The sequence below is a fragment of the Acomys minous genome, assembly GCF_964271855.1.
Source record: "Acomys minous genome assembly, chromosome: 14".
NCBI classification, from domain to species: Eukaryota; Metazoa; Chordata; class Mammalia; order Rodentia; family Muridae; genus Acomys; species Acomys minous.
In genome coordinates, this window is record NC_140496.1 from 45,127,313 (window position 1) to 45,152,118 (window position 24,806).

The window sequence follows — 24,806 nt, forward strand, 5'->3', positions numbered from 1 at the left end:
TGTAGGAAGTAGAGGGAGATAAAACAGGCAGATGTTGAATTTAAAAGCTCACATGATGATGTCTTTCTTTTCTTTCTCTTCTTTGTTACTTTCTCTTTCTTTCTTTCCTTCTTTCTTTCTTTCTCTTTTCCTTCTTTCTTTCATCCTTCCTTCCTTTTTCCTTCCTTTCTTCCTGTTTTGGTTTCTTGTCTATTTGTTTAGAAAGAGCTAGAACACAATGTTGAGTAGCCAGGGTATTGGGGAGGATCTGGGGGATTTGGAGGCGGGCAAAAGCCCAACCAAATATATTGTATAAAAACTTATTTTTCTTCTGTTGGTTTGTCTTGTCCAATTCCTAAATGATAGTTATTTTAGCTTATCATATTTTGCTTTTCTATGTTCAAAAAGGAATCAAGGAATGAATGAATGAGTGAATAAATGAAGGAAAACCTAGCTACTAGAATAAAGTTAATGACTGAACTGTCATTTATACCTTCTGAGAGAGGGAAAAACAGTTTTCTTTACTAAAGTGAAACTGGGTATATCAACCACTCCAGGACAGGCCTCATGTTCAGGAGCAGTTCATCAACATACAATGGGCTCCACAGATTTCTGTGTGTGCTTTTATTGAGTTAGAGTTAGACTTTTTGTGGCTATTTTGCTCGCTTTCTTTTGGGGCATGGTTTTATTTTGAATTCTTGGTTTGGGGGAGTTTTATTGTATTAGGTTTTTGTTTGCTTTTTGAGAAAGAACTTAAAGTCGGGTGTGTAGGGAAGGAGGGAGGACCTGGAAGGTCTTGTGGAAAGGAACAATATGATGAAATATATTTAAATTTAATGTTTTATTACATAATAGGGACGGAAGTTGACAAAACAGTACCATTTAAGTAAAGAGTGTCTGTGACAAGTGTTAGCTCAACTACTGAATCTTGGGAGGTTCAAAGGCCATAGAAAGCGCTAGGACTCAGCCGGCACTATTCCAGGTGCTCTGATTCCCCACCCAGAGGCTTTTATCATGGCAACATTCCGTTCCCAGCAGCACATGAGGTAGTGTGTATTTCCCCACACTGCAGGTGTTGAAGAAAATGAAGAATGTGCTGAAACGATACTCCACAGAAAAGCTGCCAGCAAACTCCAGTGCAGGCTGGGTGATTATCTTAAGATTTTTCTCAGAGTGCAGGTTTGATGGGCAACTCACAGCTGGAATGGCAGGTTTTGACTGAATAATTTGGTATCTTCTCCTCCATTTGTACTCTTGACCAACAGTCTCAGCGCCATACAGGGAGCAATTTCGAGAAAGAGATGACCGCTATAAACAATTTCATAAAATTTAATACTTTTTAACTCCCTGAAAATGAATTAGGCATGAATAAAAACAACATTGTTCTTATTTATTTTTTCATTATCTTCATAAAACTTCATACAGGAAAATGCATTTCTATTCTGTTGTCAAATTCAATTATCACATCATTTTCACTTCTTTTATGAAGAAGAATAGCTACCAATTTCAAAAACTTTGGACTGATCTCTAATACGGCGTCTCCTTGTCCTGCCTATTCAATGTTTTCCCTAGAAAATGGAAATTGCAATACGATATTATAATAATTGTATTCACTTCTACAATGACTTTCAAAGCTGTTTTGTACTAAAATAACCTGACAATTTCAGTTTCCAAACACAGTTAAAATAAAAACCCAAAGTCAACATACTCTTCGACTTTGTAGCAGATGTGCTTTCTTTGAAGAAACAGAATGGAAACAGAAATCTGGTCCTGAACATTCTCGAAAGATTATTACAGCCTTTGAAAGCAAACTGTTGTGAGACATAGTCCTTTAAGCCATTCTAGAAAATCAATGGCCCAACACTTTTATTTTCTGTCTTTTGCTCAAAGAGTATTGAAGTACTTGTTCAGAAGAAAGGACTCCCAGAGAGGGCTTCCTTTATATCTACTGAGCAGAAGCCTATGCTATTGATCCATTTATTAAGAGGAGAAGTAGGGGCTACAAACATGGAGTATGAGGCCTGTGTTCTACTTTCTTTGCTCAGGGAAAGGAATGCATATTGCACAACCACAAAGTGCATTAGTAGGGCTCCTTGTTTCGCGCACTGGATACCACCTCCCTGTTAGTGCTGTGACTACAGCTATATATTGGTTCTGGTCAGAGGACTGTTAATGTAAGCTTATGGTGAGTTTATAAAGCAGACACTAAGCACAGAGAGCAATAATGAAGATGCTGAGAGGACATGAATATTTCATACTCACAGTCCAAATAGCCTTTCTGCCTGATACATAGGTCACGAGCAGTTCATGCTCAGAACAAAGAAAGGATTTGGGACTGAGAACCCTGACCAATCACCTTTAAATAAGAAACAATAACCACCATTTACCCTTCTATCCAAAAACAAACTATTAAAAATATGTGCAATAATTCCCACTTAGTAGCTAGCTTTTATGTGCCAGGAATATAATTTGTTCTATTTCATTTACTTAGCACAATCTACCCGGGGTATACATAGAGTGGGATTCCACTTTGGTAAGTTGTTGAAGAAGAAGAAGAAGAAGAAGAAGAAGAAGAAGAAGAAGAAGAAGAAGAGGAGGAGGAGGAGGAGGAGGAGGAGGAGGAGGAGGAGGAGGAAGAAGAAGAAGAAGAAGAAGAAGAAGAAGAAGAAGAAGAAGAAGAAGAAGAAGAAGAAAAAGAAGAAAGTTTTTTTTTTATTCTATGTCACTCCAAGTTCATTGTCTTAACTCTGCACAACTCAGTATTTTGGTATTGTGTGTATGCAAGTGTTTATGCTTGAGTCTCTGAGCATGTTTGTGTGTGTACCTTGCAAGTAGATAGTATGTGTGGTATATACACACAGGTGTGTAAGGATATGTCTTAGTCGAGGTTTTTATCGCTGTGATAAAACACCATGGCCAAGTGCACCTTGATTAAGAAAGGGTTCATTTCATCTTACAGCTCTCAGGTCGTAAACCATCATTGAGGGAAGTCAGAGCAGAAACTCGAGGCAGGAACTCGGAGGCAGGAACTGAAGGAGAAGACACGAAGGAACTGCTTCCTGGTTTCCTCCTCATGAATTGCTTAATGGGCCTTCTCACACCACTCAGGGCCACCTGCTTAGGGGTGGCACCATCAGCAGAGAATTGGGCCCTTTAGTGTCAATCATTATTTAGGAAAACACGCTAAAGATTTGACAGATAATCTGGTGAAGGCATTTTCTCAACTGAGGCTCCCTTTTGGATGTATAACTCTAACTTGTGTCATGTTGCCAGAAAAATAAAGGACCACACACTTGTACCTATGCATATGTGGAGGATAGAAGAGGCCATCAGGTGCCCGGCTTTACTATTCTCTGCTTTATTCCTGTGAGACAGAATCTTTTACTGAGCCTGAAACTATGCCAGATGCTAGCATATCTGTCTTGTCTCCATTTCCACAGAGCCGAGTTTACAGGTGCATATGACCATCTTTTTGCATGATGATGACCTAGGATTTGAACTCAGGTCCTTGAGCATTAAGCAAGTCCACATATTGTGTCATCTCCTTGGCCCACGTGGCAAATCTTTTAAAGTTAGATTTGATTAAATGCAGGGAATAAGTGAACTAGAGTTTTCATTCTGTTTTAGTTTTTTAGGACACGATTGTTCATTTTGAAATTAAAGTACACAGAGTTCTGCAACGAAGAACATAGGCTTTACATGAAATAAAAGGTATCTTTTAACAAACAGATTGCATTAAATTAAAAACATCCTTCAAAGCATTAACATTCTGCACAATACTGCTGCAAAAATAAATTTCAATTTCTTTTTCTTTTTCCTTCTCAACTGACACCAGTAATTGACAGATACAGTAGATGAGAAAGTCTCTACTTCATTTATTTTTTGTGGGGGTGACTTCTCTTAAGTTATTGATGAGGAGCCTGCCTTGAGGTTCCTGCACAGTTCATTGATAAGGGCAAAACACTATTCTAGGAGTTAGAACAGGCTATCGAACTCTCATTCCCCCAACCGAGCCCTTCCTAGAGTCCTTGACTCCCTTAGGAATCTTTGTCTTAACAACATCTGCTATCGTTAGCAGAGACGCCACCTCAGCCGCAGCCAGGAAAACAGTTCTTACAGCTTTCGTGGATTCAGTGTTTCTCTTTCCCACAAAAATCTTTGAGCACAGTATATCATAGGCAACTTCTCAGGAACTCTGCAGAACTTTCTCAGCTGGCAACGTCCTTCAAGACCTGAATTCTCAGCAGTAGTCACTGCAGGAATTTTGAGTGCTTTTGTATAACTTCTATACCTATTTTCTGATCCTCATTAGCAGGCTTTAATGAGTCCCAGGCTAGGATGGGATGCAGCAAAGCAGAGTGCATCCTAGAATAGTGGCTTCTTTAACAGCTGCCCTTGTAGCATTGAGGCCGTTCATAACTCTTGGGTCTCTCTTTCTCCTCATTCAATAGGCATAACTTTACTCCAGCCTTCAGCACAGCTACTCCATCTGAAAGGTTGGTCAGTTTCCCCCTCCACCTTTCTTCTTCACATGAACTCACTGTGATGTGTGATTTCTTCAATATATTTCTCAATTTGAGGGTTTTAACCTCTTCTTTTCAAATATCTGGCATGATCTTTGGTGACAATGGCCTTTCCAACTTTGCCTAACTCATGAAATTGAGTATCTCCAAGATTTAAATTCACCCATGCCTTCTCTAAGTGCTATTTCACCAGTAACAATATCCATAATTTCTAGCTGTTTCTTCCTAATATCCCAAAATGCTGGAATTTAGGTCCGCATTAAACCTCTTCAAACCAGTGTGCTTAGTGCTTCTGCATCAACATCTTCAGCACTTATGACCAGGGCCTTCCTTCTATTGAACACTGGCACTGTCAACAGACTGAACACTAGAAATTTTATTTTTACTCAACAGAACATAAGCACCTTGTAATTATCACTTTGAGCTTTTGATGTATTAATACAATAATGTTGAAATTCCTCTATAAACTTTATGCTTTCAGTAATTTCTAATTCACAATTTAGGGTTTTTCCATACTTAACAGCGAAGATGCCCCTTCTTCCAACATTTTTGCTTGTTTGTTTGTTGGTTGGTTGGTTTTTTTGCAACAGAATTTGATGTTTCCAAAATCTTTGCCTCCTTTTGCAGGAACTGTAGCAACCTGAGCGATTTCTTCCTGGATTTTCAAAGGCTTAGACTGCTTTTAAAAATTATTAATTCACTTTACATCCTGATCATATCCACTTCTATTTTCTTCTCCTGGTCCCACACTCCCTCCTTCTTCCCCCTACCCTCCCTCTTCCCCCTACCCTCCCTCCCTCTTCCCCTACCCTCCCTCTTCCCCTACCCTCCCTCCCTCTTCCCCCTACCCTCCCTCCCTCTTCCCCCTACCCTCCCTCCCTCTTCCCCTACCCTCCCTCTTCCCCTACCCTCCCTCCCTCTTCCCCCTACCCTCCCTCCCTCTTCCCCCTACCCTCCCTCCCTTTTCCCCCTACCCTCCCTCCCTCCTCCCCCTACCCTCCCTCCCTCTTCCCCCATCCTCCCTCCCTCTTCCCCCATCCTCCCTCCCTTACTCCTCTGAGGAGGGGAGCCCCTCACACGCCAACTCACCCCAGCACATCAAGTCACATCAGGACTGAGCACATCTTTTCCCACTGAGACCAGGGAAGGCAGCCCTGCCAGGGGGAAGCAATCAGAAGGCAGGCAACAAAGTCTGTGTCAGAGACAGTCCCTGCTCCACTAACTGAAGGACACATATGAAGACTAAGCTACCCATCTGCTACATATGTGTAGGGAGCCAAGAACCAGTCCACGGGGCTGAAGAGATGGCTCAGCAGTTAAGAGCACTGACTGCTCTTCCAGAGGTCCTGAGTTCTATTCCCAGCAACTACATGGTGGCTCACAACCATCTATGATGTGATCTGATGCCCTCTTCTGGTCTGCAGGTGCACATGCAGACAGAGCATTGTATACATAATACTAAAGAAATAAATCTTTAAAAAAAAAAAAGTCCATGCATGGTTCTTGGTTGGTGTTCAGCTGAGTGTAGCCTCTCAGAGGGCAGCTATGCCAAGCTCCTGTCTGCAAGCATAGCAGAGTATCATTAATAGTGACAATGGTTAGCTCTCTTCCATAGGGTGGGTCTGAGGTTGGGCCAGACATTGGTTGGACATTTCCACAACTTCTTCTCTATCTTTATCTCTGTACATTTTGTAGGCGGGGGGAAATTTTGAGTCCAAGTATTTGTGAGTGGGTTGGTGTTCCCCTCTCTCCAGTAGAAGTCCAGTCTGTCAAGGGGGTGACATCGTTAGTCTCCATGACCCTTGCTACAAGAAGTCTTAGGTAGAGACACCTTCATACTCTCCCAAGAGCCTACCCTGTTGTAGGTACCCAGCTTGTCTCAGAGATGACCTCACCCTTGGTTTCTCTTCTCTCTCTCTCTCTCCTGCTGTCACTGTCCCCACATCGGATCCCCCTCCTCATGTCCCTCCGTGCTCCTTCTTATGTCATGTTCCCTCTCTTCGTTAACTTCTACTATTTCCCCTTCCGAGTGAGAATTAAGCATCCTCCCATGGGCCCTCTTTGTTACTTAGCTGCTTTGGGTCTGTGAATTGTCATATGGTTATCCTGTAGTATATGGTTAGTATCTGCTTATAAGTGAATAAATGCCAGGTGTGTCATTCTGGATCTGTTACCTCACTCAGGATGATCTTTTCTAGTTCCATCCATTTGCCTGTCAAGATTTCTTTGTTTTTAATAGTTGAGTAAAATTCCATTGTGTAAATGTATCACATTTTTAAAAATCCATTTTCAGTTGAGGGACATCAGGTTGTTTCTAGTTTCTCACTGCTATGTAAAGTAAAGCTGCTATGAACATAGTTGAGCGAGTGTCCTTGTGGTGTGGTGGAGCATCTGTTGGATGTATGCCCCATAGTGGTACAGCTGGGTCAGGTGGCATTTGTAGTTTTATAGGACACTTCTAATTTCCTCAGTGGCTGTGTCAGTGAACGCTCTGCACAGCAGTTTGTAGAGCTTCCTCTCTCCCCACATCCTGACTTGCACTTGTTACTTGTTTTCTTGATCATAGTAACTCTGATTTAAGTCAGATGGAAACTCACAGTGGCTGCAAATGTTGGTAATGTTGCCTGAGGTCTATAGTATATTGGAGTACTCAGATTTTTTTTTCCTCAGAACAAATCAAGCGAATGATAGATAACTTTTATTTTAAAAATTTATTACATTCGGGATGTAACAAGTATTAATTTCATATGTCTTTGTGTTCCTACAATATTATATATTCTATAGTTTAATGTTTATTTGTTTTGATTTATGCATATGAGTCTACATGCATATGTGTGCACGATGTGCATGCAGTGCCACAGGAATCCAGAAGCCGGTGGTGTCTTAACCCCTGGGACTGCAGCTACATGGGCGGGGGGAACTGAACCCAAGTTCTTTGTAGGAACAGTCTTGAGAGCATTGGTATAGGAGACAAGTTCCTGAACAGAACACCAACAGCTCAGGCCCTAAGATCAACACATAAATGGCACCTCATGAAACTGAAATGCTTCTGTAAGGCAAAAGACACAGTCAAAAAGGCGAAACAACAGCTTACAGAATTAGAAATGAATTTCACTATGTCCACTTCTTAAAGAGGGCTGATATCCAAAATATATAAAGATCACAAGAAACTTAATATCAATGAACCAAATAACCCAATTAAAACATGAGGCATAAACATTATTCAGTCCTAAGATTATAAATATATGAGGTGTGCATGGTGCACAGTACAATTAAGGCTGGTTCTCTGCTCTTTGTATGAGCAGAAGAAAGACATTTGTACATCTTCGTTCATGCCATATGAAGAATGGCATCTAATAATAAATCACAGGGATTCTGTAACCAACAAGAAACATTGTCGATGCACAGACATTCGTGTCTCAGCAAGTCTCAGAGCTATTCCCATGTAGTGGGATTAGTACTATAAGCTACCTGCTTGTTCTGCAGTTTGAATTCCTCACATCCCAGTTGTAGCTCCCTCCCTTATCCCCTCCTGATCCCCCTCCTTCCATCATCCACTTTCCCTCCCTCCCTTAGTACTCAGAAAGGGGAGCCCCCTTCCCCCAATGTTTGACCTCAGCCTATTCACTTCTTATCTGTACTACCTGTATCCTCTTCCTTTGTGGCCTGGCAAGACCTCCCTGCCAGGGGGAAGTGATCAGCGTTAGGGGGCGGGTAGAGTCCATGTCAGAAGTAGTCCCTACTCCCCATATTGTGGGACCTACAAGGAGACTGTGCTGCATGCCTATCAACTACATCTGAGCGGGGGGGGGGCTTATGTCCACATCATATATGGTCCTTGGTGGGTGTTTCAGTCTTTGTATTGTAGTATAGTTATCATGTATGATGTAGCTAATATCTGCTTATGGGTGAGTATATGTCAGGCGTGTTTTTCTGGGTCTGGGTTACTTTACTCGGGATGATCTTTTCTAGTTCCATCCATTTGCCTGCAAATTTAAATTATTTCCTTGTTTTTAATAGCTGAGTCGTATACCATTGTGTAAATGTAACACAATATCTTTATGCATTCTTTGGTTGAGGGACATCTAGGTTGTTTCCAGAGTCTGGATATTATGAATAAATCTGCTATGCACATAGCTGAGCAAACGTCCTTGTTGTATGGTGAAGCATCATTAGAGTATATGTCCAGGAGTGGTGTGCTTGGATCTTGAGGTAGAATTGTTCCCAATTTCCTGAGAAAGTGCCAGATTGATTTCCAAAGTGGTTTTACAAGTTTGTACTTCCACCAGCAATGGAGGAATGTTCCCCTTGTTCCACATCCTCACCAGCATGTGCTGTTACTTGTGTATTTTTTTATCTTAGCCATTCAGATAGGTGTAAGATGGAATCTCAGAGTCCTTTTGATTTTCACGTCTCTGATGACTTGGGACATTGAACATTTCTTTAAGTGTTTCTCAGCCATTCAGTATTCCTCCATTGAGAATTCTCTTCAGAACAAAAGATCTAGACACTGACACTGGATCAGATCTGACAGGATTCATTCCTCTCAGCACGCTGGATGCTAACATCCTTCATCCTTCATTTCCCAGCATCAAGTGCTTCAGTTGCTGGGCCTCCTCAGAACAGGACAGCTCTCAGGACAGCTAGGAAGAAAGCTTCTAATCCCAATTATTCCAGTATTTCAGACTGTCTCACACAGGACTTCTATTAAGCCTGGGATTTCTCAACATTTAGAAACTGGACAACAAATGCTATTCCTAGCATGTTTAACCTTTTTCTCCAATTTTATTTGGGCCTTACAAAGGCGTTATTCATCCCAGATCAGCTGGAAGAAACCTTAAGAGAGCGATGATCCGTTTTCCTTAAGGGGAGTTGGGTAGGTTTTGGGTTGCTGTTTTGGGCTATAGATGTTTATTTTCATTGGGAGTTGGTTATACGTTATTAATGGTCTGATTCAGAGAGAAAACAAGGGAGAAAACAGTGATGTCTCTCTATTCCTTTATCTTTCTTAGGTTTGGAGATAGAGGTTGAAAAGAAAGAAGAGGGAAATATAGCAATATATAGAGATGATAGGAGAAAAAGTAGATTATTGAATCTACTCCAACTTAATGCCTTAATTGTTAATCACAAGGTTATTTTAAATTCACTGCTATAGAATTTTGTATATTGATGCAAAATAAGTGTAACTTTGATACATTGGTATAGAATTCAAAGTTAAGATTATTCTTCACATATAACACTATATATATATATATATATATATATATATATATATATATATATACTCTAATATGAAGTATTGTACCCATAGAACTCAAGTATAATACAAGGTTTACTTTTAATACTTTGAAGTACTATTGTAGGCTGCTTAGGATAATTAAGTAATACAGGTTAAGTGGTAGTTGATTAAATCATAGTCATGACAATTACTAGTCTATTTTTATCACAAGAATATATATCCTAGGTTTAACATATAGATATGATTCTATAGATAGATAAGGTAAAAGAGTAAGATCTTCAAAAAACATTGGCTGCCTACAGAATATGGCATTTAAAGATGTTAATAATTTAAAATTTCTTTAATAACAAGAAAGATTAACTTCTGACTACACCCAGTCTATATCAAAGAAGATGATGAGCATCAATGAACCTCCTTATGGAGATGGCTTCAAATGCAGCGATTCAGCCACTGGGTAAAATGTCCTCATTTCTACCATAGACAGAATTCTGCCTAAAAGTGGGCAAGCTTGGATGCAGGCAGTGTCAATGGATAAACTCAGTCAAGACAGAGTAAGCAAGTCCTCAATAGTTCCTGCTTCACAAATACGTCTGTTAGATATATTGGGTCAGAAGCCTGAAGATGATACTTCAACATTATAGAGGGTTTTGGGTGACTGTTCAGGTAGCAAATTGTCTCTGTCATTTTCTCATTTTGGAAGCTGCTAAGCTGCACTTCCTGTTTACTCAGATAATTAGTTTTATTTCTTCTCCAGTCTATGATGGGATAGAAGACCAGATAGTCTAGTTTTACAATTAAACTTAGTTGTATAGGAGTTAAGATGTTTTTAGGTCTAGATAGATGTTTTAACTTGATAAAGATAAGATATGATAGATATTGATTTACATTCAGAATTTTAGACTCACCAAGATAAGAAAGATGTTTACTTCAAGGACACCAAATACAAATAGCCAAAACACTATGAATACAACATTTATTTAATTCCTGATTGTTTTATGGTTCTTCTTGCTGTAGGTAGTTTATTGTATATATGTGTGATAATATGATGTATATGGAAACTTCTTTAAAGTAAAATATTAAATATAAAAATACAGAGTCTATCTATACAGAATTCTCAACAGAGGACTCTCTAATGGCTGAAAAGCACTTAAAGTTATGCCAGCATCCTTGGTCAAAAGGGAAATCGAAATCAAAACAACTCTGAGATTTCATCTTACACCCATCAGATTGGCTAAGATAAAAAAAACTCAGTGCACAGCTAATGATGTCAAGGATACAGAGCATGGGGGGAACACTTTTCCATTGCTGGTGGGAGTGTAAACTTGTACAACCACTTTGCAAATTAATCTGGCACTTTCTCAGAAAAATGGGAATAGCTCTATTTCAAGACCCAACTTTACTTCTCGTGGACATATATTCAAAAGAAACTTCACCATACCACAAGGACACTTGCTCAACTATGCTCATAGCAGTTCTATATGTATTAGCCAATAAACAACCTAGATGTTGCTTAAATGAATAACAGATAAAGAAATTATGGTACGTTGACCCAATGCAATATTAATCAGCTATTAAAAGCAAAGATATCATTAAACTTACAGTCAAATAGATGAAACTAGAAAAGATCAACCTGAGGTGAGGTAACACAGACTCTGAAAGAAAAACGTGATATGCACTTACTTATAAATAGATATTAATCATAATGTACAGGATAGACATTCTACAGTCTACGGATTCAAAGTAACAAGGAGGGCCCAAGGGGGAATGTCTGAACCTCACTGAGAAAGGGAAATAGATTGGACATTAGTGGCAGATGGAGCGATGGGACTGGGTGGGGCAGAGGTGGGGATGGGAACAGGAGGCATGAGGAGTGGGGAGGACTGCGGGAGAGAGGACTGAGAGAGACAACTCTATTGGGGGGGGCATCTCTGGGAAGAGCTAGAAAGGTAGAGCAATGGAAACTCCCAGACATCTATGAGGATGACCCTAACTAAGACTCCTAGTAATGGGGGATACAGAGCCTTAACTGGCCCTCTCCTGTAACCATGCAAGACTTCAAATGGAGAGATTGGTACCCTAGCCACAAAACTTGAGACCCCAAACTTGTCCTGCCTATAAGATATGCAGTAGTAAAAGATGGATTAGAATTTGAGGTAAGGGCCCATCAATGACAGGAGTTTGGAGAATCCTGTAGAAGGAGGGGGGAGGGAGGAAGGGTTGAGGAAGCCAAAGGAGTCAAGGACTCCACAAGAAAAACCTACAGACTCAACTAACCTGGCCTCTTCGGGGCTCAAAGAGACTGACATGCCAACAAGAGAGCCTGCATGGGATGAACCGAGGGCCTTTACACTTGTGTAACAGTTGTGCAGCTGGGTCTTTATGTGGGACTCCTACAGCAGGATCAGGGGCTACCTCCAACTACATTGCCTGCCTTTGAATTCCTTACCCCTAACTGGGATGCCTAGTTTAGTCTCAATAGATGTTCCTAGTCTTACTGCAATCTGATAAGCTACGTCCGGTTGATATCAATGGGAGACCTCCCCTTTTCTGAGGAGAAGGGGAAAGGGGGTGGATTTGGGGGCATGGGAGGTGAGAGGGAGGGACTTGGATGAGAGGAGGGATGGAAGTTGTGGTCAGGATGTGAAGCAAATAAATAACTTAATTAATAACAAAAAAGAAAAAATAAAAAAGAAGCCTGTAGTAACAAATTACAAATATATATGAAGATGAAGCTGACAAAATGCCAGCCAAGTGAAAACTATGTGGCTTCTTATTTTCCAGGCATACACATCACCAAAGTAGGATGTGCTTCTAAGGCTACTCAAAAGCCTAGTGACTTTTAATATGCAGAGAAATCTGTGAGTAAACTACAGGGAAATTATGAATAAAACATGCTCTGGATTCAAATTTGAAGATAAATTTTAGATTTGTCCTCTTTCCAGTTAATAGCTGCATCGAGCAATTGTCTTGGGGATTCAATGATATAATTGTTACTAAGTGTTTTAGACAATATTTGCAATACACATATTTACGTGACTGAAACAAATAAACTTCCAGTCTAGTTTCTTTGAATGGAAGTATTGTTTACTTAGTTTAACAACTTGGATTTTTTAAAACTCTTATTAACTTTCTTATAAAGCAGTCAACAGTTGAGAACAACACAAACACTACAGGGCATGCAGCTGAAGCTCAGCTTTGATTTGGGCGGTGTGACTGACAGTAGGCTGATTCATTTTTGTTTTTCATCTCAAACTTGTCCTGAAATTCTAAATGAAGGAAAGCATAACAGAGACCCTATCAATTAGATCACAGAAACATCAGTTCAGCAATTATTAGTATGTTCTTCCTTCTAAGATAACTTTGGGGGATTTAGAAATCTGTTATTCTCCTTATTATTACTATTGCTATTTGGAAAGTCTTGGGATCCACCTATCGATTAAGTATCTTCAGTCTTCGCAAGCAGATTGTATATCCACTGTATTTGATCATATGACTCTATAACTCATTATGTGAGCTTCATGGTTTTCTCTTTGCTGCATCTGAATGCTCCTCTGCACCATACATCTTTACTGATGCTACTCTCTTTTGCTAACGATGTTCAAACACGTTAAAACAAATTTCAGGGAGACACAGTGGGAAATGAAGCTTACCAAATGGAAGATCAAATGGAATTAAGCTCTTGACCAAATGTCTGTAAAATTGATTTGACTTAATACATTTGATGCAAATTGAGTTGTGTCATTTGGGATATGTGCGTGCACACATACACACATACATTTCTTTAACTTGCCAAGTACATTTCTTTTCACTGTCATGTTAAAAAAATTTCATGAATAAATAAACATAAATGGGTTATTTTCATTTTTAAAATCCATATTTTTATTTGAAACTGAAGACCAAGTATAAACTAGCCTATGTCCGGACAGACTTTTAAAGACATGGGAAATTGTGACTGCCCAAAGACAGCTCTGGATGTTATATTGCCATATTGTTTTTGGAGTAAACAGTACTTTAATCACATTTTAAAAAATTACATCTATTTATTTGCTGAGAGGTTGTACATAAGTGTGGAAGTTGGAAGACTACTTGTTGAAGTCACTTTTGTACTTCTATTATATGAGTTGAACTCAGGTTAATTTCTCAGTAACAAGTGTCATCTATCTGACTCTATCACAATTTCTTGATTAAACCTGATTACTTTTCTTAAGCATTTTTGTAAGATGTATAGACAGACAGACAGATGGATAGATAATAGATAATAATAAATATGACTAGAGATAAATAGGTATAAGGGACATAAATGGAAACATAGATATATGTGGTATAGATATAAGCACATATTTTCAACCACTAATAGAGAATATACAATTTATGTAACTACTGTTTAGTCTGGCAAAGCTTGGAGTAAGAACATTGTGTCAACCCCTATAAGTGATTTATCTATATTCTTCAGAATATACCTTTTATATCTTTCAGGAAGCTTTTCCTTTATTCCTTCTCCCTATTCAGTGACCACAAAATATGTTTCCTATTTAATTTTAATGCCAAATAATATTAATAAAAATATGTTTCCTATTTAATCTACTGCCTAGTAATATTAAAACTTCAGTTGCCTCATCTGTCTTACCTATAATATTCTGAATGTAATCTAGATGATGATTTATTTACTCTTGAGTCCGAGCTCTTAGCATAGTGTCTGGTATATAGCATATGCTCAATGGATGTTTGTTGAACTGAACCTAGTCAATGTAGAGACTGGTTTGAGCACATAAGTTCATTCTAAAATTATTCTCACATTCTACATAACAATATCCTCAAAGTAGACAGGGTAGTGCATATTTAATATTAAGTGTTAAAATTTTGACTAACACATAAGTATACATATTTATAGATACACGTTGCTATTTTAGTGTAAGTATATAATACATCCTGATTCTGAGCCCGATGCTCTTTTCTTATAGTTATCCATAAAATATGTAACAGACTCTTGTGAACCAAGGCTATACTACTCACTGCTTCCACTGTGCTTTGTTGTATAAGCACGGTGCAAACACACAAAAGCAGATGCCACTTTTCCCACATCTAATCACTATCATACATTCCAATTGACTTTTTTTTTAATTAATTTATTCATATTACATCTTGATTGTTAGCCCTTCCCCTGTTTCCTCCCATTCCTCCCTCCCTCCCACTTCCCCCCTTCTCCCCTCCCCTATGTCTGTGATTGAGGGAGACTTCTTCATCTTCATATGAAAGAGAACATGTGATGTTTACGTTTATGGACTGTAGACGTTTCACTATAATACTGCCCTACATTTCCATCCATTTCTCTGTAAGTGATAGGATGCTGCTGTCTATGGCCGGGTAGTGTTCCACCATGTACATATACCATGTATTCTTCATTCATTTGCCCGCAGATAGATATCTCTGCTGATTCCACATCTTAGGTATTGTGAGCGGTGCACTAAGGAAAAGGATGCTCATGTGCCTGCATCGTGGATGTGCTGGTTTCATTTCCTCCGGATACATATTTGGAAGTGGGATAGCTGGATCACAATGGAGTTCTAGTTCCAACTGCTTAAGCAAACAGCATAGAGCCATACAAAAATGCCTCACTAATGTATTCCCCACTGTCTGAGTATTAAAGCTTGCTATTATTCATATCTTTATACCATCTGTAGTTTGTCCTTTGGGAAATAATCATTATAACTAGGGTAAGATGATGTCTTATTTGTGGTTTGACTTGCATTTTTCTCCAAGGTATAGAAGTTGAACTTTTTTCCCCCACAAATTAGTCAAATATTTGAATTTCTTCTTTTGAGCAGTATCTATTCATACAAGACATGTGAGGACATTTCTACTTATTTTGTAGAGACATGACAAGAGGATTTTCTTGATTTCTAATGGGAAAACAAAAAGATCAAGTTTTTTATACAAAATTAAGATAAACTTCATCTCTCAAAGACTAAAAATTAATTGGTGATGTAGCTAATAGTATGTGACCCACAGGATCCAGATTCGTAAAACTACTTTAAAAAAACAAGCACTTTTTTCTATGTGTCTTGGGCAGGCAGTATTGACTTGATTTCAAAGTAAAAACTAAGCATTAGGGCCAATACCTGCTTGGAATGGGAAAGCAATGAAGTCATGTATGGAATTAGCCTAGTCCACATCCATACTGTGCTTATCTCTGAGACCCAACTCTCTATTGTGTTTATTTTATAATTACACATAGAAGAAAAATAGGTACATTCACAAAAGGACTCCAAGGGGCGATCTACCATTTCCGCTAAGATGGTACTTACATCACTGCACACAGATCTTCACTTCTGTAAGGATCATACCGAAGAAGGTCATTTTGTTACAGTGTTCAGTGTTATGAATGTTAAATTATTCATAAGTTTGGGTTACATTTAAATTTTTAATTCACAACACAACACAGAAGCGTTAACATTTGCTGTACCATATCATGATATAAACTTTCACGTTGAAAATTACATCTGGGAGATTTTTCTTTGTCTGTTTGTTTGTTTTTGAGACAAGATTTCTCTGTGTAGCCTTGGCTGTCCTGGACTCACTCTGTAGACCAGGCTGGCCTCGAACTCACATCCATCCACCTGCCTCTGCCTCCCAAGTGCTGGGATTAAAGGTGTGCGCCACCACCACTCAGCTTACACCTGGGAGATTTATACTATTATAAGAATTGCCAGTTGGTTTTCTCTTCTAACACTGTTATACTCGCCTGCTCACTAGCGTACTTACCCCACTTCATCGTACTGATGCAGCTTTCACTGGGAAAAGAGATTCAGCTCAGTAAGAAGTCAGCACAGCCCAGAAAAGCAAAAGGAAAAACAAAATCTCTGTTCAGCACAGAAGACAGACATCAGAGTGAAGACTGGATAGAAGAGAAAAATGTGGAAGAGCTTTGAAGTCATTGGCACAGGAGACGACATCCTGAACAGAACACCAATAGCTCAGGCTCTAAGATCAACAATTCCTAAATGGAGCCTCATGAAACCGAAAACCTTCTGCAAAGAAAGGACACCATCAATTGGACAAAGTGGCAGCCTACAGAATGAGAAAAAAAATTTTTTTTACCAACTCCACATCCTATAGAAACCTAATATCCAACATATATAAATCACTCAATAAATAAGACATCTGATAAACAATACAACTAAAAAGTGGGGTAGGGCCCAGACCCAGAAAAACACACATAGTATATACTCACTTATAAGTGGATATTAGACCAACATAGATGTCCTCTGAGAGACTCCACCCAGCTGGGACTCTGCTGGACTCTAGGTGGAGTGTGAGGAGTGTCATGGAAGAATAGTGGGATGGAAAGACCAAGAGAGTTCAGGAGCCCTACAAAGAGACCATCCAGGCTGGCAGATCTGGACCCAGGGGGTAGTGTACAAACTGTTGCACCAACCAAGGACAATGCATGCAGTGAACCTAGACCCCCTGTTCAGATCTAGCCAATGGACAGCTCATTCTCCATGGCTGTGGGGCAGTGGGACTGCCTTTGACATGAACTCTGGTGTCCCACCTCCCACCCCCCACCAATTTGATCACATCCCAGTGGACAGGAGTCCTGGTGGGCACACAGAGAAAGGGGAAGCAGGCTATCAGGATAAGACATGTTAGGTTGTGGGTTTATGAGGGGGAGGAGGTCCCCTTCTGTCAGAGGTCTAGGGGAGGGGAATAGGGTGGAAGAGGGAGGGAGGGTGGGGACAGGAAGATACAGCAAGGGATAACAATTGGGATGTAATCTGAATAAATTATAATAAATCAAAATGTTTTTAAAAAGTGGGTTACAGATCTAAACAGAAAGTTCTCCACCGAGGAATCTCAAATGGTGAAGAAACAGTTAAAGGAATGTTCAGTATCTTTAGCCATCAGGGATATGAAAATCAAAACTACTCTGAGACTCCATCTTACACCTGTCAGAATGGCTAAGATCAAAAACACAAATGACAGCACATGCTGGCGAGCAGATGGAGCAAGGGGGCCCACTCCTTCATTGTTGGTGGGAATGCAAACTTGTCCAACTACCATGGAAATCAATACGGTGGTTTGTAGTGCTTTCTTTTAAACTCAGCTTTGTTTGGGGTGTCTAGGCCACAACCCCCCTTCCAACCTCCCAACCCTCCATAGGAGAGAGAAGGTTAGTAGGGAGAGGGGTCCCTTTTATTTCTCCCAGCTGTTTAGAGTCAATTGGATTCTTTTGGGCTGTACCAGTCTCCGCCAACAGCAGACACAGCCAGCAGTCTCCTGCAAGCCACTGCTCCCCGAAGTGTTCCTCTCTGTCTGTCTGCTGAAAACAACCACACTGCCTGTCTCTGCTCTCTCTAAAGTGCTACATACCACCCACCAACACCAGCATCCCACCCTCTCTCTCTTATTTATACTCTTAGAGCCTTAGACTATGGCCCTCTCTGTGCTGCACTAGTAAGGCCTTTACCAGCTCCCAAAAGCCTTGCCCCTCACGAGACAATGAACAGGTTTGGATAAGCTGTAGTTCAAACTAAAATCCCACACTTGGAATTAGCACACACACACACACACACACACACACACACACACACACACACACTATTTACATAACACAACTGAGTTTACAAATAACCCCAAACTTCCATTACAGTGGTTCGTCAGAAAATTGTGAATTGATCTACATCAAAACCTGGCTATATCTTTCTTGAGAACATACCTAAAAGGCGACCCATCCTACCACAAGGACAATTGATCAACTATGTTCACTGGATTCATTTATACTAGCCAGAAACTGGTAACAACCTAGTTGTCTTTCTACCTAAGAATGGATAAAGAAGTTGTGGTACACTTACACAGTGGTACATTTATGCAATTGAGTATTACTCAGATGTTAAAAGTTGACATGATGAAATTTGCAGGCAAATTGACGGAACTAGAAAAAAAAATCATCCTGAGTGAGGTAATCCAGATCAAGAAATATAAACATGGTATGTACTCACTTATAAATTGATATAAGCTGTTAAGTAACTGATACCAAGTTATAATCCATAAACCTAGTGAGGTTAGGTAAAGAAGAGTGTTGAAGGTTGGTCTGATGTATTTTGATGCTAATTACTGCTTACTGTCTCTGTGTGTCTCCTGTACCTTGCCTAAGAGCCTAACCTATTTGACCAATAAAAAACCTGGGCAAATGGCATAGACATGGCTAAGGTTCCAGGCCTGGGAGAGACAAAATCTTGGCAGGAGAAGAGACCTGAGGAGTAGGGAGGAGGAAGAAGGATGTGCCATGGGTTAGGTGGATGGAGATTTGGTCCAGATGATTATAATTAGCAAGTATGTGGGATTATGGATGGGAGGTAGCTTGATAGAAATTATTAGAAGCAGACGGCATGGGATTGGAGCCTGGATCCCATACCTGTCCTACTATGGGAAGTAGTTTAGGGGATTAATATCTGCCCTGCTCCAGGTTAACTAAGGCTATTTTAAAATATAACAGTGTCTGTGTCTTGATTGATTGATAGCAGGTTAGAAAATACTGCAGTAATAATAACTATGGGCCTAATCGAAAACATCGTTAGGCCATACTGGTATTATAATCGCAAAGAAGAGGGCTCTAGGGAGGATGCATGAATCTTCCAAAGAAAGGGACATAAAATAGATTTCATGGGCTGCAGAGATGGCTCAGTGGTTAAGAGCACCATCTGTTCTTCCAGAGGTCCTGAGTTCAATTCCCAGCAACCACATGGTGGCTTACAACCATCTATCATGAGATCTGGTTCCTTCTGGTGTGCAGGTGTACATGCAGACAGAACACTGTATATGTAATAAATAAATAAATCTTTAAAAAATAGATTTCATGGTGGAAATGGGGTTGGGTGGTGATGAGAGTGGGAAGGATCAGGTAGAGGCAGGAAGAGACAGAGGGAGAGAATGCAGGGGAAACAGCTGGAGCTCAAGGGCATTTGGGGGAGCAGCATGGAAAGCTGGTGCTGTGAAAATTTTTCTGAATCTATCATGGTGACCCTAGTGAGAACTTCTAGTAATGGAGGACAGGGAGGCCAAACCGGCCATCTTTTTCCAGGCTTCCAGTGGTGGGAATGGGCTGTATTTTGCTGAGTTGGTGGCTGAGGGGGCGCTTGTGGAGATCACTAAACAACCCAGGATGATGCTCAGAGGTTCACTCCCTAAAAACTCACAGTGGAGTCCCATTGACAAGGACGACGTCCACACATCTAGCCTCTGTAGCATGGAAAGGTACCCTGTAGGCTGTGGGCAAAGACACCTGGAGAGTAATCCAACCAAAAATCCTTCAACCTGCAATCTATTCTTCGTGCAAGAGGTGCTGTGGAAATGGTGAAGCAGAACTGTTGGGAGTAGTCAACCAATGTCTGATTTAAATTGAGCCCCAAGCCCATGGCCTATAGTGCCTGGATAGCTCAAAACACAACTGGCCCCACAACATATATGTATATATGTACAATATATACATACAGATGTATGTACATATACACATATAAACATCATATATGCAAATATAATCATAATGTGAATATATGTACACGTATACACATATATACATACACATACAATTTCTATATCAATCTATATCTATCTATCTATCTATCTATCTATCTATCTATCTATCTATTGCATTCCCAAGGCTATCCCCCAAGGTCTATTCCCTTATTTGTTCACCGACTCATTCCAGAGACGTAACACTACAATCCACCAATCAAAATTCATTATTTGGCTGCCATGTCCAATCAGGACTTAACCACCAACCCTAGCACAGACTTTCCCTTTTATCCCCAAAAAGCCATCCTGCAGAAAATGCTTGCTTGTTTGCTTACTGCTTGCTGCTGCTGCTTGCTATCTGCCTTCACAGTACCCTACCCTACCCCTCTGGGATAATAAATCTCCTTTGTGCTAAGAATTTTGTGTCTTGGTGTATTCTGTACTGACCCAAAGAAGGCCTTCTTCCTACCAGCAGCAAAATTGGTATTTTAAATAAATAGGATTTTTCCCAAAAGAAGACTTGCAGTTTACCCAACAGGCACGTAGAAAACAAAACAAAAAACAATAAAAAAACTTACTTAACCATCATTGGTCACAAAGGGAAAGGAAAAATCAAACCCACATGAGATACACCTCACTATAGGAAGAGTGACTTACTATCAAAAAGACAAACAATAGTAAGTACTGGTTAGAGCTATGGATAAAAGAACAGAGGTTCATATTTTCTGTGGAAATATATACAATACAAACATTATGGAAACAGTTTCGATTTTAAAACAGGCTTTAAAATATTGGCACTAAAGAGAAGGATCAATGAATAGGGCATATATTCCTCTTCCAGAGGACCTAAATTTGGTTCTCAAAATACAGCTTACAAAAATAAAAAATTAAAAAAAAAACAATAATAATATAAAGGAAATGTTAAGAATAGTGTTAAACAATTGAGATGTGATATGAATAAATCAATAAAATATATATAAAAAAGACTATTCAGACTATTTAGAAATGGATCATAAATGTCGTTATTATAGGTCCCTATTAAAATTATAGAAATTGAGAAAAAACCACAGCTTACAAACAGTGGTAACTCCATCTCTAGGGATCTTGGCATCTGTGGCTTCTGTGGTGACTGTCCTCATGTGCATGTAACCTCCTATAGTCCCTCAACATGAAAAATGTGTTAAATTTCATTAATTATATTATTAGTTAATAGCAATAAATGATGATAATAAAGTAGCAAAATATGATTTCATGAACATACCATTCAATATTTCAATTTTTTAAAGTAAGCCATGGAATGACTTACATAATACAGTTTAGACTGGCAGACTGGTATCCTGTTGAATACTATAGGCTAAGTGAGTTATGTATCATATTTATATAATACATAGAGATAATTATATAATGTGTATATGCACATATTCTCACATATATATATGTACACACACACACACACACACACACACACACACATATTAGAACTACCCAAATGATCCAATGCTTTCACTAATGGTCACGTATCCAAAGGTAAGGGTCAGTGTCTAGAAGAGATCTTGAGCTCCTGGCTTTGTTGCAGTATGAGCCACAGTGACGTAGAAGCAATCAGGAATCCCTTTAATTGATGAACCAAATGAAGAAAATGTAACACAACGAATAAGACAACACTCATTATCCACAGAACTGATTTTCTGTCCATTGTGACAACATAGGTGCAACTAAAGACCCATAGACTACACGAAATAATCCAGGCACGGAAAGATGAGTGACTTCTGACCACTTTAATAAGGGATATGAAGGTGCTGATCTCGTGAGTGTGGAAGAAGGATGGTGGTTAGTGCAGGTGAGGGAAAATGTGGGGGGAGGGGGGAGGGTTGGCTAACATGTACGAGCTACAAATAAGTAGGTGTAAGAGTCTCTGCATGGTCAGTTGACTGTACATGAAAATTGTGTAATGTCCCCTCCAAAAGAACCCCAAAAGATGGTAATAACACTACGAATAAATGATAAGCAGTTGAATATCTATGTATGTTCACATTGTTTTAGGCAGTGTAAAACGTCCACATGAATAGAAACATCAATTGACTCCCCTATAAGTACCCATTTACACACACACACACACACACACACACACACACACACACACACACACACACACACAGTCGCAAGGGTGTACCTATGCATACACACAATACCACACAATACTTTCCTAAAATTATATTGTAAGCCATGCGGTGTCTCTTACGTGATAGAGTTTGGACAGACAGACTGGCATCCATGTTGAAAACTCTAAGCTAAATGAGTTCTTTCCTTTCATTCATCTTCTTGCCACTGAGTTTAACGAAGCCTGAATTAGCGTGGCTGAGTGGCAGGTGCCTTTGAGGGTTGCTATGGTTTCGGCGGCAGCACCGAAGAGTTCTATTCTAGAGCAGCAACTGTGAGAAAACCCTGTCGCACATTCTGAGCAGGTTCTCCCTTCTTCCTCAAAACTCGTTGTGCTTCTTAATATATTTTAAAGCCCTTTCCCCCAGGTCGTCTCGGATTGGTTTTGGGATCCCAGAGATTAAGCCATACAATGCATTATTGTGCTTACATTTGTCTAAGTGCTTTTCATCCTGTCCAAGGAACAATTATAAGCATTGGCACCAAGTTGATCTAAGCAGTTTGAACTACAATATACACAGGGAAGGTAGATCCTGAGAAGGGAAGTGAGGAGGCAGAAAGGCAGAGTGTGAAAGAGGCCCCCAGTCAGCTGTGAGTACAAGGAAAATAGACTCTGGAGAGACAGCTTCAGTGAGATACCTCATTTAATAGGATGAAGAAAGGTTTCTTAAGCCTTTAGGGGAGTGGGAGCATTGAGGGTGAGTATACATTATTGGCCAGGGCTAGATGGGGATGTCTCATTTGCATAAGGAGGAACCCCAGGTGGTGTGGGACATGACCTTATAAGGGGAGAGGTAATTCAACCTGACTTCTCAGCCACATGACCTATCAGGGGAGGGAAAGGGGGTGCAGGCCTACATGTACTGGGACATGTAGACCCAAGCTGGCAGCAAGGAGGGGCAGACTTACTCCTACAGATATGAGGGTGATATTTCCTGGGTTTGCACATGCCTTGACCTCACTCTGACTACAGGCCCCATAACTTCCCAGCCACACACTTGGTCACCCAAACAGTGTCAGGTCTGGATTCTCTCTGCTGGAGTGGGCCCTAAGTCAAATCAGTTATTGGTTGGTTACTTCCACAAACTCTGTGTCGCAGCATAACCTGCAGGCAGTGCACCATCATATATGAAGTGTTCATGCTAGCTTGATGTTTATGTTTCTCTTTTGAGGGCATGCAGAGTATGTTCCTGTACCCAGCATGGGGGAAAGTGGGGATGGAAGCTCTACACAGGCACTAACTCAGCATCTTCATCTTCAAAGAGTTGCATAGGTGTTGTCTTCAGCAATGGGGTCTTGTTGTCAGTTTGTGGAGAGCAAGTTCTTGTCTTGGGACTCTGTCTCCTCACATGAAGTTGGACATGTTGGCCCAACAGCAAGAAATAATCCAAGAAAACGCTTGTTTTCTGATTATGTCATTCCCTCTCCTTGCTAGGCTGCTTGTGTGTTAAACACTCCAGGTGTGCCACACTTGCAGGCTCTGATCAGAGAAAGGCACTTCTCCAGGTATGCATCCACCCACTCTGGTCCATGAGAGCAGGACAGAGAATGTGGTCACAAACAAAGAGGAAGATTAGAACGTACATTGGCTGATTTCTACCCTCAGTTCTAGCTGAGTTTCTCATGCAGTTTGTAGACTTTCTCATTCATGTTGCTGACTTCATGTCCCTGTTGCTAACTTTCCCATCCACGTGGTTGACTCTCTTCTCTAGGTCCTGCGTGGGTCTCCTCACCTCACTCATCTGTTCCTTTGCATCCTCTTTGAAGGCATGAATAATTTCTCAAGAACACTTTCAACTTATCCATCTGGCATTTTACACATTTCTGATCTTTGGATTAAATTCCTAAGTTGTCTTCTCTTGAGTAGCCTTATGTCCTGGGTTTTTCGTGTTTCTTGTGTTTCTGTGTAGTGATTTGTTCAGCCTTTGGAAAGAATATCTCATCTGATGCATGTGCATGTGTGTGTGATCATGCATCATGCATGCTTGTATGTATATGTATGTTCCTGCATGCATGTGAGTGCATATGTATGTATAGTGTGTGTGTGCATGCGTACATGCACACACAGTCCTCTACTTCTCTCTTTCCTATAAGAGTGCTAAGGCTGTAGACACTCACACCATACTGCTCAGCTTTTACTGGCAATAGAAGACAATTTCTCATACTGTCTTAGCAAGGGCTTTTTCCCACTGAGCCATTTCCCCAGCTCCATATTTGCTCTCTTCCTTGAGGCACAGCCTTTCCAGGTGAGGTGAGGTGCATTCCCAGTACCACTTAGAGAGGGGAAAGTCCACTGCTGGAACAGCAAAAAAAATCCCCAAAAAACAAACCAGCAAAGGAAACAAGTATAGGTACACATCTTAAGCAGAGTAAAGCCACCTTCTCTGCCA

At 40.2% G+C, this 24,806-nt stretch overlaps 1 protein-coding gene across 5 annotated transcripts; it reads right to left on the reverse strand.

Moving 5' to 3' along the window:
- Window positions 1–667: 667 nt before the first annotated feature.
- On the reverse strand, window positions 668–22,630 carry LOC311582817 (uncharacterized protein). Of its 5 annotated transcripts, XM_084756119.1 has the most exons (6): window positions 22,499–22,630; window positions 21,332–21,409; window positions 18,594–18,673; window positions 16,504–16,809; window positions 11,341–11,393; window positions 668–1,287 (listed from the first exon to the last, which is right to left on the reverse strand). In XM_084756119.1, the coding sequence occupies exons 4-6, from the start codon at window positions 16,511–16,513 to the stop codon at window positions 943–945; spliced, it is 408 nt and encodes a 135-aa protein (XP_084612245.1). In that variant the 5' UTR covers window positions 16,514–16,809; window positions 18,594–18,673; window positions 21,332–21,409; window positions 22,499–22,630; the 3' UTR covers window positions 668–942. The 5 variants fall into 5 exon arrangements, 4 of the variants coding, with proteins under 4 accessions (XP_084612245.1, XP_084612247.1, XP_084612246.1 ...); XM_084756121.1 differs by lacking the exon at window positions 21,332–21,409 and having other exon boundaries at window positions 16,504–16,769; XM_084756120.1 differs by lacking the exon at window positions 21,332–21,409.
- Between the last annotated feature and the right edge of the window lie 2,176 nt (window positions 22,631–24,806).

Coding starts and splice junctions, on each gene's coding strand:
- LOC311582817 (XM_084756122.1), bottom strand. Junction 1,288..11,340: donor CTAGTTTCATCTATTTGACT/GTAAGTTTAATG, acceptor AATTGTTTATAG/CGGTCATCTCTTTCTCGAAA.